The sequence below is a fragment of the Thunnus maccoyii genome, chromosome 2 (assembly GCF_910596095.1).
Source record: "Thunnus maccoyii chromosome 2, fThuMac1.1, whole genome shotgun sequence".
Lineage (NCBI taxonomy): Eukaryota > Metazoa > Chordata > Actinopteri > Scombriformes > Scombridae > Thunnus > Thunnus maccoyii.
The window spans coordinates 23,152,679-23,169,262 of record NC_056534.1 but is presented as its reverse complement, the minus strand read 5'-3'; the positions used below and the strand labels follow the sequence as shown (position 1 = coordinate 23,169,262).

The following is a 16,584-nucleotide window of genomic DNA, read 5'->3' as shown; positions in this document are numbered from 1 at the left end:
CATTGACTACCTTTAAATCCTGGTTTTCTCTTTCATCTCCACTGCTTCATATTTACCTTGTATCTTGTATTTGTTGTCTATTTTTCTGCTTTTAATTTCTAAGAATGGCTACTATCCATTTATTCTTTGAAATGTTTTATGCTTTACTTTCAGTTTAATGTTTTAAAGAATCTTATAAAGCTCTTTGAATTGTCTTTGTGTATATGTGCTATTGAGATAAACTTCTTGATAACATAATGTACTACAATGTGGGTCAATATGAGAATTAATGAAAATAAATGATATTTAAGAAATCCAAATTGCATGAAATACTCCTGTGAATTATAAGAGTAGAATAAAATGGACCAATAAATTAAAGACATCATCATCATCATCAAAAGTTCTATGTTCTCTATATATAGTATCATTTTTTATTTCAAAATCACTTTTTATATTATCTTTTTATTTCTTAATGGCATTTTCCCCAGTGACTGTTGATAAATGTAATTTTACATTACCTTGGTTTTATCATCAACCTGCACCTGATGATCAAAACTGAACCTACACCAGCTTTTATGTCCGTCATATCATCAGATAATAAATAGTACAATCCCATCAGGACAATGCAATAAAAATGTGGGCTGAGCTCCCTTATTATAATGCAAGTTTATTACAAAATTCAATTACAAAGTAATGTAATACGTAGTGGCTGTGGCTCAGGAGGTAGAGTGAGTCGTCCACTAATCGGGACATCAGTGGTTCGATTCCCGGCTCTTCCAGTCCACATGCCGATGTGTCCTTGAGCAAGATACTTAACCCCAAATTGCTCCTGATGGCTGTGCCATCAGTGTATGAATGTGTGTGAATGGTTAGTTTCCTCTGATGGGCAGGTTGGGACCTTGCATGGTAGCCCCTGTACCCATTCAGTGTGTGAATGGGTGTATGTGATTTGTAGTGTTTAAAAATGCTTTGAGTGGTCGGAAGACTAGAAAGGTGCTATACTAGTACAGTCCTTTTACCATACTCTTATATATATTGTCGAGTTATTTGAACTTTTCTGCCTCATGTCTGCCTAAACTTGGAAATGGCTCAGAGGGCAACAAAGGACACACTGGACAGCTCAACTCCTTTTTGACAAATCTTCTTTCTTTGTATTTATTAAAGTTTTTCACAGTCCACAGCAGTTGGTTTTCCATACAAAGATATTTCATTTAGCTGGAGTTTTAAGGAGTTTGTCAGGTTGATAACCTTTAAATAAAAACCATAAAGAGAAAATAAACATACAGTATCAGGCTGCTGCCTTAATTACCAACAACTGCATGCTGGATTACTTCTTTTTCTTTAAGTCTGCATCACATCTCAACTGCATTTGTTACTTTTTTCTCCCCAACAAATCAAAATAAGTCATCAGTGATTCACTAATAGTTATTTATCACATCCAAATATATCAGATAAATCATCAATACATCTAGGAAATAATTCTTTAATGCATACCTCTAAATTATAGTGATCATAGGTCTATATAAACATCATGAAACATAATATATTTAACCAATCACTTAAATCGATTACCATATGATGCAAATATTATCCATTAAACACCATAATAATTCAAATGACAAACAGTATCAACCACCATATTGATGTCCCTGACAGGCAAACGTAACCACGTCAAACGCTGAATAAACATTCATAGACTATACAATAAGCAATGAACAGCATCATCAAACATCAAAGGGCACGAATGAACCATCGATAAACTGCACACCGATGTTGAATTTATTATTATTTTTTTACCTCTGTGGCAAGCATATTTGTTTTGCAATTGCCAAATAAGACCGGGATGTATGGGGTAAATTTAGTTTTTAAATTATTATTGAGATCTAGGTGTAAAGAGTGGTTCTTTTTCATTTTGCAAAGTGTCTGCTGAAAAAGTGGCTAAGATGCTGAGGGAGCTAACTGGGCTGGATGGTATTAAGTGCTAGATTTTTAAGGGATGCATCTGAAGTAATATCCCCATATGTAACCAATATATTTAATCTTTCTCGAGAGCAGAGTAAATTACTCCAGTTTACAAAAAAGGGAGCAAATTGGACCCCAGAAAGTATAGGCCAGTGTCAATCTTGAGTGTTATCTCAAGGTGTTTGAAAAAGCTGTCTATGGACAACTTTAAGTGTACATATGCAAACACAATATTGTTTTCTGTTTTACAATCAGGTTTTAGAAAATCTTACTCCACTGAAACCTGTGTTTTATATCTTACTGATCTAATAAGAAGAGAAATTGACTAATAATGGGAATATATGTGGTCTGGTCTTACTTGATCTGCAAAAGGCTTTCAACACAGTCGACCATGGAATTCTTCGTTCTAAGTTAAATGCACTTGGCATGAATGATACAGCTCTTGGCTGGGTAGCATATCTGTCAGGGAGGTACCACCATGTTGAGGTTGGTGGATACCTCTCTGAAGAATTACCCATCACCTGTGGCGTGCCACAAGGCAGTATCTTGGGCACCCTTCCTCTTTTTCTTTTATATTAATGACATGAAAGCTGACTCTGCAAGTCCTTTGTTATTATACGCAGATGACTCAGCTCTCTTGGTGTCCCAGATAAAATGAAGTTACAGCAGGTATTATTTGACGAGTTAAATAGTATAAGGACCTGGTTGACAGATAGCAGGCTTCTTTAACAGTTCGGTACAAATCTTGTCGAAGTCTAAGCTAAGTAAGGACTCTGGGTTGGCTATTAAGACTGGGGGAGAATCAGTAGTCCAGAAATGCTCTGTTAATTACTTGGGATGTATCCTTGATAACAACCTAGGTGGCGCCACAATGGCTTTAAAAGTACCGGGCAAAGTAAATGTCAAAATTAAATATCAAGTCAGGAAGGCAAACTTGTTGGACAGAAACAGTCTGAAGGTAGTGGCCTCCTGCCTAGTCCAGTGTTATTTTGACTATGCTGTTAGTTCTTGATATTGGGCTCTTACCAAAAAGTTGAAACAGAAACTTCATGAAGCACAAAACAAACTGGTGAAAGTCATCCTAAGGCTTGAGCCAAGGAGTTATGCTGGCAGGTGTCAGTTATTAAAACTTCATTGGCTTGTTGAGGACAGAGTTTGTCATATTCAATCAAACAGATTTTTTGGGATATTACACAGAAGATCTCCCAGCTACTTTTATAAATAATTTTATGAAGGTGGGTGAAACTCATATTCATAATAGGCCTCTTTCACAATATGGCGACAGAAACAGGAAATAGGGAAACTGTAAAACCACTCTGGATGCTGAACAGTGTGTTTTTTCTCAGTCACTATTTTATCTGCCAAAAGGCACAATTCCTGATGTTGTCTGTCTTTTAAACAAATTCAAAGAGATGTAAAAAGGTCAAAACTCAAATTCTTTTTTGAGCAATTTATTTTTGTATATCAACGTATGTACTATGCTAGCTAAGATGTGAACTAACTTTTAGATCTTCAAACATGCTTTAATAAAAATATTTCTTGTCAATCATGTGTTTGTGTGTGTTTGTACACTCATCTAGTCTCAAACATTGCATGGAACATGACAACTAGGGCCGGATGCTATAGATTGTAAGGAGCCACATCAAAAGGAGGTAAATACATGTGCATAAAACACTAAGGTTAAATGGTACAATGCTCCTCTTATATAGTGACAGCATCTATACAGCAAAATAACAACCAGTGAAAATGTCTAAATTATTCATGTATAATAAAGGAATGACTAACATTCAGACACTCAAGGTGTCAAAGTAATGCCACCAAGTGGTTGCATCACTTTGACAGACAGTTTTTTTTTAGAACACTGGAAACCAAAAAGGTTCCAGCTGCTCTTGCTTGCAGGCCTGGTTCAAGCCCCGCACCCAGGTAAAAGAAAAAAAAATACAGTTTTAGTTTAATAAGTGTTGCCAAAGAAATTCATTGAAAAGTGCATGGCAGTTGGAAAACAGATTACATTCTAGTGGAAGATGTTTAACATATCTATGGTAAAGTTGTATGATGAAATCATTAAATATAGTTTTGCCAGCAAAATGAAACATTTTCAGAAATAATATCAGCCCAAGGTGTGACAGAAACATAGATAAGTGAGAGGGTATAAAAATAACGTTGGTACATAAAACATTTATTAATAACTTGGCTGAGAAAGTGTAATAGATACTTTAACTTACTGGAAGATAGACCAGAGTGACTGGAAGAAGACTATTCAGGGCAGATCTCATTGTTGATGTTAAAGGAAATGAATGATGATGTGTGTGAGAGTCACATCTTCAAGTTGTAGGTGCCAGCTATTGTATATTAAATATTATTAATGCACAAAATAAAAGAGTCATTATTTACCTAGCCAGGGAAGAGAATGATCTGAGGTCTAACATCATGGAGAGAAGCTGAGAGAGCTGAAAGAGAGGAATCTGATGTTACTGACTGGAAAGCCGTCTGGTCTTACTGACTGTTACTGGAGAGACATCAAGCTCAAATAGTAGCAGCAGCATGAAGTTGTGGCACTTCTGATGGAACCTACAGCTGCTACTGCTGCTACTTCTAGCTACCGTTGTTTGTGGGAAGTGGTGGTGAATGCCAAGTTTTTCTTAAAAACAACTTTATTTAGAAACTATAATATGGGAATAAACATACACAATTTTAAGACTTAAGGATGCCTATAAATTTTCTACATCAATTGAAAAAAGTCATTTGAATTGAATTGTCACAGTGGTAGTTGTTTGTGATTAATGCATTTGATGTTTTCCTTGCAAACAAAGCAGTTTTGTACAGTCATCAGTCATACAGTTATTGGAATTACCAAAAAAAAAACAAACCAAAACATGGAGTCTATGACACTCAAGTTAGCCTCTGATTTGGAGCTTCCGATTTGGGAGTGAAGGGGAAAGTTGAGGGAAACATAAATAATGATATTTAGCGGCTGATTCTCAGTTTCTGCTACATTTACTCCTGTTAAAAACTATTAGACATCGTAACAAATGCATTAATGCTGTTTAAACCCACTTTCAGATTTGTTAAACTTTTTTTTTGCTTATGGAAATTTCTTAATCCAGACTGCATCAGACCAGGTCCACATCAAAAACCACTATACGTGGACTTGTCAAATCTGGACTGGATTAATAAGGAGACTCTAAAGTCATAAAAACATATTTTCAGATTTGTAAAACCTTTATTCTATTTGTGAAAACTAGTCCTGAGGATCTGGTCCAATGTGGTCTCAGTCCTGCCTGTAGTGCAAAATGTGTTGGTCTGAGCTCTGAGTTACATTATGTGAAAAAGGTAAAAATTATGCATGAAGAGTGAAAATTGAGCACAAGTACAGACAAGAATAAAAGAATGATTTGGTTACTCTGCCAACATCTTGCTGGCTGGCAGTTGGGGAGACCGCTGGAAGGAAGGCAACACTGTGATGAGCAAAAACATTAAAAGTGCCATAATGAAATAAAAAGTCATAAATGATAAGCAATAATTGATTTAAAACAAAATCTGGTTTAAAAAATGAATTAACATTTCACAACATGTTGCGTTTTAGCAACTAAATGAATTGTTTCCAATTTCTGGTGCATTTATATATTTTATTCTGTTTATCCATTTATTCAAATAGGCATTATCTGCAGTTTTGAAAAAGTGCTGCCATTACCTGTGGGTGGACAGGGAAGGGAGAGCAAGGTTTGAGGTTTACAGTTAACACAGGGATTTCCTGGAAATGAAGAGGAGTGGTTACAGAAGACTGCTGTCATGGAAACACAGGACAAACTGTGATGCTTAATAAGCTCTACACAAATAGATGTAAACTGACAATCTATTCAAACAGAAAACAAAAGTAAAACAGCAGTGGGTACTTTCAGAAGATATAAATCAACCCAAAGAAATAGGAAACACAGACATGGTCATTGGGAAACTGCAATATTTAACTGATTGTTTCATATATATAATGAAGGCAATACTGTATGCAGAGTTAATCATTGGCTTGATTTAGTTTCACTCTCACTATGTGAACAGTGCAGCTTGTGGGAGTGGTTTGGTGCATAGGAACGCTCAAAAGCAGCTGCAGCAGATAAACTCTGAATTCTGTGTCTTCACTTCGCAACTTTTACAACCCAAACATGGCCAGCAACTTAGGTAAGTCATGATACTACTGTATCCATGTTTTACTTAGTACTAGTATTTTATGATGTGAAAACAATGATCACTGATGAATCTAATTTTATATAGTGTGCTATTGTAGCTCTGATAGACTAATACTTCTATAGACGTATACTAGTGTAATACACCTTGCTGTTGGTATGAATATTTAATACTGGACTGGCTGAAAAGTTACCGCTGCCACCACCTTTTTTCAGGTATGGTCCGGTGTCAGAGATCTGAGAAGGTTACACACTGACAAAAATATACAAAAAATATATAGACTTTATTTTACAGCAATGAGTTCAGACAACAGCATTTTCATGGACCGATGATAATACTTGCCACACATGATTCCACCCTAAATAGGCATACTTGATTTCACACTACTATGGGGCGTGCAGACTAAACTAGCCGAGACAGTCATGTATCTCCCCATACCTATCAGCTATCTTTCCCCCAGTTGGCCCCGTTCCCACCAATATACTGCTGCTGCTTTTAAGATCTATAAAACGTCACAAATAACTCTAAGAATAAATCAGGACAGTAACAGACAAAACTAAACACAAAACACTTAAAATGTCCTTATGTAAAATGACCACTCAACTGTCCGGTCGAACGAGACCCTCCCCCGGGGTCTAGGCTTGTGGCACTGGTCCAACACGGCCCATATGCAGCAAGAGCCCGTGAGGGAATTGTTGGTTCAGCACCGGAACAGCGGAGCGGCTGACAGCATGTCAGACGCTCCCACACAAAGCTGTTCCCCGGTCCCTGACTATGGTGACAAAACGTGAAGTCAGTCCTGTGCTTATCTAACTTTTTATAATAAAGAATACAGACAGTCAGACTTTGTTCAACCCTCCCTCCTTGATTTACAAGAAATGAGAATACTACCCTTAAACTGCAGACAACACTGCATACATCTGTTCCCCCTGCATGGTTGATACTAGTCCAAATAACATTTGGTTAAAGCTGAAGTGCAGGACTTTTCTCTCCCCCTTCTGGCAGTGAGAGTAAAGGGGCCGCCCGGCTGTGATTGTCTGACAAAAGCATGCAGCAGCTCTCATGTGCACCCAGAATGACGGGCTGGAGCAGCCAATAATGAAATAACTGCTGTTAATGTAATAACTGCCAAAAAAAAAATAGCCAGAAACAATATCTCCATTATTAATGTAATAAAAGTCAATAATGTAATAACTTACCCATAATGTAATAACATTTCTAAACCAATAATGTAATAACTTTTTGTGCATAATGTAATACGTTATTCCATTATTGGCTGGTTGTTACATTATTAGCTGGGTTTAAAAAAATAATTAAAAATGTAATAACTGGAGCTGGTAATGTCATAATATACTTATATCACTTTATTTATGGCTATGAAGTGTCACACTTCCATGACACTAACCCTTACTGTTGCCTCTTTCAAATAGTTGCTCACACACACACACGCACAGACACCTACTCTCTCTCTAGGAATTATGACTATTTATTTGTTTTTGGTAAATGATGGTTACACTACTCTCTAGTCCTGCCTTCTACTCCTTAATGGTAATGGTAAATGGACTGTACTTGTATAGCGCCTTTCTAGTCGTCCGACCACTCAAAGCGCTTTTACACTACAAATGACATTCACTTATTGACACGCTGAATGGGTACATGCAAGGTCCCAACCTGCCCATCAGAGGAAATCTAATCATTCATACACATTTACACATTGATGGCACAGCCATCAGGAGCAATTTGGGGTTCAGTATCTTGCGCAAGCACACATCGACATGCAGACTGGAGGAGCTGGGAATCGAAGAGCCCATCTTCCAATTAGTGAACGACCCGCTCTACCTCCTGAGCCACAACTGCTCCCATTTGAGTATCAAATGAAGTGTGAGCACACGTTTGCAAACACAAACAATTACTCTTATGTCATATAATAAGAAACCTATATCTCTTTGAAGATGCTTGTCATGAAATAAACGTAAAAATACCATTATGAAGTAAAACTTGACTTTTGAAAAAAGGCATTTTGAAATAAAAAATTCCATCATGGAATAAAAAGTAAAACTCTTTCATTATGAAAATAAGAACATGAAAATGAGTTGAGTTTTTAATAATTTCTGAAATAATTTCACAAATTATTGTTTTATTTACATATTTTACACAAGTTATCCATGTGATTATTTATTAATATAGTGATAATGATATAGTATTGATTATTTATTTAACATTCATAAGATATTTTGCATTCATTTTCCTACTCATTTAATCAAATCTACTTCTGTCTTCTTAAACAAGTGATTTCTTTGATCCTTTAAAAATTAATAATCTCACATACTATTATCTGACTATATGCTCTGGATCTACAGAGAGCTGGCACTTTAAATAACCAGTCATAACAACTATAGTATCATGTAATACTTCAATGATTGTTGATCCAGTCCATACAGTTCTATCCATTTGATAGATCTGATAGATGTTTTGCTATCACTGCAAGAGTTGTATTAAATAAAATAAATCTACACCCTGATGTTGATGAATTCTGAACTGTCAGTACGTATCTAATGCTTATCATTCTTCTACTCAGGACCCATCAGAAGAAATGACACGGAGCTGAGGATAGTGATGTTGGGGAAGACTGGGAATGGGAAGAGCGCCACTGGAAACACCATCCTGGGACGACGGTGCTTTGACTCAAAGTTCAGTGCTAAGTCTATGACTGTATACTGTTCTAAGGGCGAAGCTGTGGTGCATGGACAACAGGTTGCTGTTATTGACACCCCAGGCCTGTTTGACACCAGATTTGGCATGGATAAAACAAGTAAAGATATCTCCCAGTGCATCTCTTTTGCTGCCCCTGGACCCCATGTCTTCCTGGTGGTCATCATGCTGGGAAGATACACTGAAGAGGAAAAGCAGACGGTGCAGAAGATGCAAGAAATCTTTGGCCAGGCTGCAGACAGATACAGCATGGTGCTCTTTACTCATGGTGATCTTCTTAAAGATACCACTATTGAGGGGTTCTTGGATGAAAGCTCAGACCTGCAGGAACTCGTAGCCAGATGTAACAACCAGTACCATGTCTTCAATAATGATCTGAAGGATGGCGCTCAGGTCATCGAGCTGCTCCACAAGATCAGAAATATAGTCCAGAAGAACGGAGGAAGCCACTACACCAACGAGATGTTCCAAGAGGCCGAGAGGATAATCGAAGAGGAGAAGCAACGCATCCTCAAAGAGAAGGAAGAACAAATACGCAGAGAACAAGAGGAACTGGAGAGGAAACTACAGGAAAAATATGAAAAACAGCTGAGGAAAATGAATGCCCAACTCCAGGCTGACAGAGAGAGGGAGAAGAAAGAGAGAGAGGAGGAGAGGAAGAGGGAGAAGGAGGAGATGAATGAGGAGAGGAAGAGAGAGAGGGAGGAGAGAGAGGCAGAGAGAAAGAGAGAGAGAGAGGAGAAAGAAAGGGAGATGCAAAGACTAAAGGAAGAGCTTGAAAGAAAAGTTAAAGAGGAAAGAGAAAGGGTGCAGAACAGACATGAGAATGAGGCCAGAAAGAAAGCTGAGGAGTTTAATCCACTATTTCCTGTGGTAATAGTTGGTGATCTAGTGGTTGGTGCTGGTGAACTAGTCGTTGATGCTGGTAGAAAGACAGTTCGATCAATTGAACAATTGGGGATGAGTATTAAGGGGTGGTTCTCATGAGTGGTCCCATATTCAGATAGTTCATCTAGAGAGGAACTCTCCAGAAGCCCCTACACACTCATTTATCTAAATGAATGATTAAGCTCATTGTATTTGTTGAGGTAGAGCTCTACTATAGATTAGTAAGGCTGAGTCACTCATCATATCATGGTTTTATGTCTTCTACTGTCTTTACAGTTATATTCTCATTTAACCACTGTACTTGTCAATTTGTGTTCTGCTGAGATAGAAAAAAGTTCTCACACTCCTCTGATGAATGATTACTTTTGATGTGGTGTCACCTAGTGGGTGTAGAATTAATATTTCAATCAGAATCTATTCATTTCTTCTCTGTGGTCACTCTGGTTTACTTGTTAGTATTATAATTTGTCTTTGATTTAGTTTTAGTTTTGTTTGTCATCAAAGCATTTATTTCATGGATTATGTTTCTGATTTATACCACTTAAGAACACAGATGTGATTCTGTGTCAACTGACCCAGAAAAAAAGATGTGATATTAAGACTAAACCTAATAAAAGGCTGAAGTTCAAGAGTTCAGAAGTTTCGGTTAATGCTTTTTCAGGAACTTGCATTGAACTAGATTTGGATACCGTGAAACAGTCAAATTCACTTTTAATGGTTGAAGACAGGGAAATAATAAACCTAATCTATCTAATCTAACATGTTTTTAAATGTGCAGCTTTTTTTCCTCTCAAATCTCCCTGCAGAGAGAATAAAAGTGTCAACATGTTTGTGGATGCACATGCATTTCATGGGTCCGTCGCTCAGTATTAAAAATGTCTCTTTTTCCCCTTTTTACTGTCCCTACTCTTCATCCTGACATTGATATACTATATGAAATAGTATTTACACACACACACACACGCACATGTCATTATGGTTTTTACTTTGCATTTAAAACTATCAAAAGATGAAGATGAACCAAGGAAGAAATTATGTATTTATGGTCTCCATGTGGTCTCGTATAAATCACTTTATAGTTTTGCTCATCACTCCTGAACTGTGAGACAAAGAAGACATTTTTTTTTTCACTTTTTAATTGTATCCATTAATGGAGACAATGTGAAACTCGAATAGTTCTGGGTTATTCCAGAATTAATAAAACATCATAAAAAAAGACACAGATGTTACTGTTGTCACAATGCAACTAAAATCAAAGCCATGAAACATGAGCTCTCTCAACAGCAGAGCCATATAGAGACAGAAGATTTTCTTCTCTCTTTTTATCTTTTAGACTTTAGACTTCATTCCATGATGACCCTCATGGAGGATGTAAGAGACCGAGCTGGCAGACAGAGATAAAGTCAAATACCAGAAGAGGATCAGTCTATGAGATCAATCACTTCTTTGTAATCTACAAAAGCACACATTCTTTTCTTCTGGTGAAGGTAAAAATAAATCAAAGACTTTGTAAAGATGGTCTATTGTTGAAAAGCTCTGCTTACATCCAGCCTGCTCTTCTCCCAGAATTCCTGCACCTTCTGTATACACAGACAGCCTGCTGTCTATTGTAGCAGTGAAGAGTTTACCATGATTATTTACTTTTTAGGTGTTTATTTGTTTTTCCAGGTAGTTCTGGTTTATTATGAGGCACTGCTTATTTTTCTCAGATTAGCTGAAACACAATTTAAGGAGTAAGAATGAGAAAATACTGATAATTCTAGGCTTAAATGGCAACATGATGTCCAAATAGAAATTGATAAAGATGACAGGATATATTTCTGTCTCAAAGTTCATCATATACACATACATTATATAATTTTAGTCATTTTTAAGATATATTAGGATATATTATACTTTAGAGGAGAGGCATGATGAAATGTAATTTCTATGTTGATGCTGTATTTTTGCATGTTGTTTGGTCCTGTGACCTTCTAACCTTGTTTTAAAAATCTGTTGTTGATATTTAATCGCTGCACAGGTATCATGATATGTCACCAAAACCTCCACATTGTTTACAAGATATCAGACAAAACGGTTGGAGTTCACATGATAAATATACAGTATGTTGATGTATTGAGCTTTTAGGCTTATGAGAACAAAAGTACATTACACATGTACATTGCAGTCCATGTAATGTCTTATTGGCATTGGATATTAACTAGTTGTATGTTATGATATGTGTAAACCAAAGACAAAAGGAAAGATTGTTCTTTATGTAATATATCAGAGACAGTGATTTAGAACTGTGATTAATCCATCACTCATAATGAGACAAGCTTTTACAATAAGTTTTGCAGATGTTGCAAGAAAATGGCAAGAAGCCAGATTTGGGAAAAAGCATAGGTCACACAGACAGGTGCTGACCCAACACCTTACTAAGACATTTTATGTTTATGCTTTTCCATTCATTTGCCACCTGTCTGTATGTACAGCATGTTTGTGTGTGGCTTAAACTTAACATTAGTCAACAATTAGGTATTTATTCATCAACATTGTAACACTTGTAACAGTGATCAAACATTAACATGAACAGTGTCTCTGGTCTCTAGAATATCAGATAATATTTTTTGGGGTAAATTGAGCCATTGACTCAACTTGCCCCAATGTCACTGGCACATTTTACCCAACAACCTCCATTTTGACAAAACTGTTTCACACAGTGGCTCAGATCCACAATTATGCTAAGTTTATGACTTACATTAACATGTAATAATGTCCAAAACTTATCTGTTTTAATTAAGATGCAAAACTGATAGCTTTAGTAACATGATGAATTTACTTGACATGACAATTTTTTTTTTTTTGCTCTGTTTTGCTTACCACTCTCTCTATGTGCTTACACAGAGCATTTTAGTAACAGAGAGCGAATGCAGTTCCATTTTTTTCATAGGGGAACAGATGTGTGCAGAACTAAGAAAACCAAAAAGGTGCCTGTACTGTAGATGTGCTGCCCTCATTCTTCGCAAGAGCACAGACTGTCTCCCTTTGAAATGGGTCTGACTGAAGTTAAGGTGAACCCCTCTCTGGTTAAGAGCTCATTCATGAAACCTCATCATCATGACATCAGGCTGATCACACTCATAAGCTCTCAGCCTGGACACACTGTTTCTGAACAGTACGTCCTGTTTATAGTAACAGAGCACTTTAGAAACACAGAACAAACGCAGTTACATTTTCTTTCCATGGGTGGAACAGATGTGTGCAGCACTTCATGCAGTTTGAAAGAACTGCTGCCATTTCTTGTAAATGGTGGAGGGAGGGGTGAGCAGTGGTTGCAGTAGATATGCAAGAAGGGAGGATACATAAGCTCAAGTCTGATAATCAGCAGACTGACTAGTGTATGAAGTATCTACACAAATAAATCAACCTGACAGAATGGAATGTTTGTGAGGTTAAGAAATCACTTAAAAAGCTGTATTCAAGTTGGAAATGAAAAGAATGGGAGGGTGGAATATATTATTTTCTAGTAATTTTCAATAGGTGTTCTAAAAAGGACTATGCAGTTAGGTACCAACAATAGGGCTATTGAGACAGTGATACCCTTCCATGATTAGGAACTGATTTGAAAATCTATTGAATAAAGTCGATTACAAGAAAAATGTTAATAATGCTATTAAAAATTGCATGTGATTAATTTTATCTTTAGGGTCATCTCATATTTTTTTAAGTTTCCCCAGTAATTATTCATTTATGGTGTTTTGCTTAAAATATAAAGATTATGTTGGGATTAATTAATGCAAATCAACATCTCTCGCAATCAATCAATCAATCAATCAATTTTTATTTATATAGCGCCATATCACAACAGAAGTCATCTCAAGGCACTTTTCACATAAGCAGGTCTAGACCGTACTCTTTAATATACAGAGACCCAACAATTCCCCCATGAGCAAGCACTTGGCGACAGCCGTAAGGAAAAACTCCCCTTTAACGGGTAGAAACCTCAAGCAGACCCCGGCTCTTGGTGGGCGGCCATCTGCTTTGACCGGTTGGGTTGAGAGAGAGAAAGAGAGAGGGAAAGGGGGAGGGGGGACAGAAGAAAAACAATCACAACAACAACAACAAGCACAAGCAGCAATAGCCAGGGAAGGATGCCATCAGGACTGTGAAGGACCGCGAAGGTTCGGCCCGGGACTCAGGTTTTTGTCTTTAGTTGCATGGTTATAAATAATATAGTCTAGTAACGAAAAGTTAAATCCTGCTACTGGGAAAATTAATCATTCATAAATCAGCATTTAAAAGTAGCACAAAAAGTAAGGAAATTTGTGTTTGGTAGATTATTTCTTTGTTGTAACAATGCTTCTTGGCAATAAATCTTATACTGTTGGAAAGCCTGTTTATTTCCCTTTTAAATGGTGCCACATTTGTAAGGAACATGCATTTGTGGGATGAGCAGTAGAGCTGAGTATGTGGGTTGCGCCCATGAAAATTTTTCCAAATATAATAATAAATATTCCATAATTAGTGTTTCTCTCACAGGTGGTTTACAAATCAACAGAGCAAAACAAATAAACAAATACACTCAAACAAGGCAAATCATTCACATAGACCTACCAATAGCATGTATGAGGTCATCAGCACATTGATGCACACCCAATTGAAGTTTTAGGTTTTTTTCCTTCCCTGCAGGAATATGTGCTTTGTCTCATACAGCACCACATTTGCTGGCTTGAATATAATCCAAAGTCGGCGTTTTCCTGTCCTGGAAGCACGAGTCAATTTAATTCACATGAACTCCTCTTGTGCATTTCATAAATTACGCCATTATTAGGCTACTCAAACACAAAGCAATAGGTGATTGACTACCACTGATATTGAAAAAGCAATTTAGTTTTAAAAAGGAAAACAAATAATTCCACTGACACTTTTGACCTCTGTCCTAACAGGTATCATTATACAGTGCAGTCTATCACCACGAGACATACCATTAAGCTGAATTAGCCGGGGTTAAATGTTAGCCAGTAGTGAACATTTGTCAGTTGGCTAGCTCTTTTTTTCAGTGACAAAAAATAAAACAAGATAGAGCTTATGGTCTAATTCCTTAACATAAACAGTACATCTGTACCGAAACTTTTTGACAAATTCCTCTGAATGTAAATCCATAGTATAGATTTGCTAATCTACCCTAAGAGGCATGACAGCCACTTGCATGAACATAGCTAGCCTCACATGCAACATGCAACAGTCTTTTAGAGTAACTGTCCCTCCGTGAAATCTTCCATATGGTATTTTGAGCAAGACAGTCTGCCTGCAGGCCTCCACAGTGGAGACGCCTCTTGTACAAGCTCCACTCTAAAAAAAGCTCCACTGTCAGGACAGGAAATTCCACCAAATCCCAACATCCATGAAATGGTACCTCCCCTGCTAGGAAAAAAGACCACAGAACTGTCTACTGTCAAGACAAATACATGTTACTTTTTTTCACATGATTTTGTCAATTAAATAAACTGTATATTAAATAATTCTGTCAACATAGTAATGTTAGCATCCTATTAATTCTTTAAATGTAGCGATATATATCTATTCTGTCAACATACCATGTGAGGTGATTGACTGCTGATATAGTGGTAGATACTGATTCAATAAATTTATCAGCCTAGAAATGTACTTTTATTTGAATGTAGCACTATTTATTTATTCCATCAATGTAGCACATATGGATTGTCAATATAGTAACATTTATTGATTGACTCATAAACAAATATATCTTATCGATTCAACAAACAATGCTCATTGCTTGCCTCTCTTCCCCTCTCACACACACAAACACTTACACTGTTCTCTTATTCGCAATGTCTAGGTCATAATTTCTCTGCAGAAAGATATACTGTACTCCAATATTTAACTGTGATCAGGTGAATCTAATACTAAAAACTGACAATGGATATTTTATCAGAGACAATGAGCTTAATTATGTGTCTACTTGCAAACTTGAGCAACTTTAGAAAAGCTGTAGGCCTGCTGTGTCAACTATATATAAGCAATGTCAGCTCCCAGAGCGCAACAATAGTTAGTTCAAACTTTTTTTTTTTCCCCCAATAGCATCTAAAAATACACTATATCAAACAGAGATCCAACCCTGGGTTTAATCTGTCAATTAAGAAGATGATAAAACTGAGACTTTGGCCAAGTTCAAAGTTACAGCAGCAAACTGATCATGGGTGTTATAGAAATATAGAAACCTAACTTAATCAATGATCAGGGAAGCTGAATGGGATTATTATTCAGAATTAATCAAAGAGAGTAAGAATAACCTTCAAAAACTGTGGACTTAAGGACATGGGCTTTGGGGGGAAAGTAATGCTACTTTTATAAATCATTTTATGAAGGTGGGTGAAACTCATATTCATGATTGGCCTCTTTCACAATATGGCGACAGAAACCGGAAATAGGGAAACTGTAAAACCACTCTGGATGCTGAGTGTGTTTTTTCTCAGTCACTACTTTCTCTCCAAAAGGGCACAATTCCTGATGTCGTCTGTCTTTTAGACAAATTCAAAGAGATGTAAAAAGGTCAAAACTGGGGTACAATTTCAAAGGGGTTCAAATTCTTTTTTGAGCAATTTATTTTTGTATATCAACGTATGTACTATGCTAGCTAAGATGTGAACTAACTTTTAGATCTTCAAACATGCTTTAATAAAAATATTTCTTGTCAATCGTATGTTTGTGTGTGTTTGTACACTTGTCTAGTCTCAAACATTGCATGGAACATGACAACTAGGGCCAGATGCTATAGATTGTAAGGAGCCACATCAGATGGAGGTTAATACATGTGCATAAAACAATAATTTCAAATTGTATAATGCTCCTCTTGTA

At 36.7% G+C, this 16,584-nt stretch overlaps 1 protein-coding gene across 1 annotated transcript; it reads left to right on the top strand.

The window, feature by feature from the left end:
* The first annotated feature begins 6,037 nt into the window (after positions 1-6,037).
* LOC121884267 (GTPase IMAP family member 9-like) lies at positions 6,038-10,448 on the top strand. Its single transcript, XM_042392979.1, has 2 exons — positions 6,038-6,117; positions 8,702-10,448. The coding sequence occupies exons 1-2, from the start codon at positions 6,102-6,104 to the stop codon at positions 9,820-9,822; spliced, it is 1,137 nt and encodes a 378-aa protein (XP_042248913.1). The 5' UTR covers positions 6,038-6,101; the 3' UTR covers positions 9,823-10,448.
* The last annotated feature ends 6,136 nt before the right edge of the window (positions 10,449-16,584 follow it).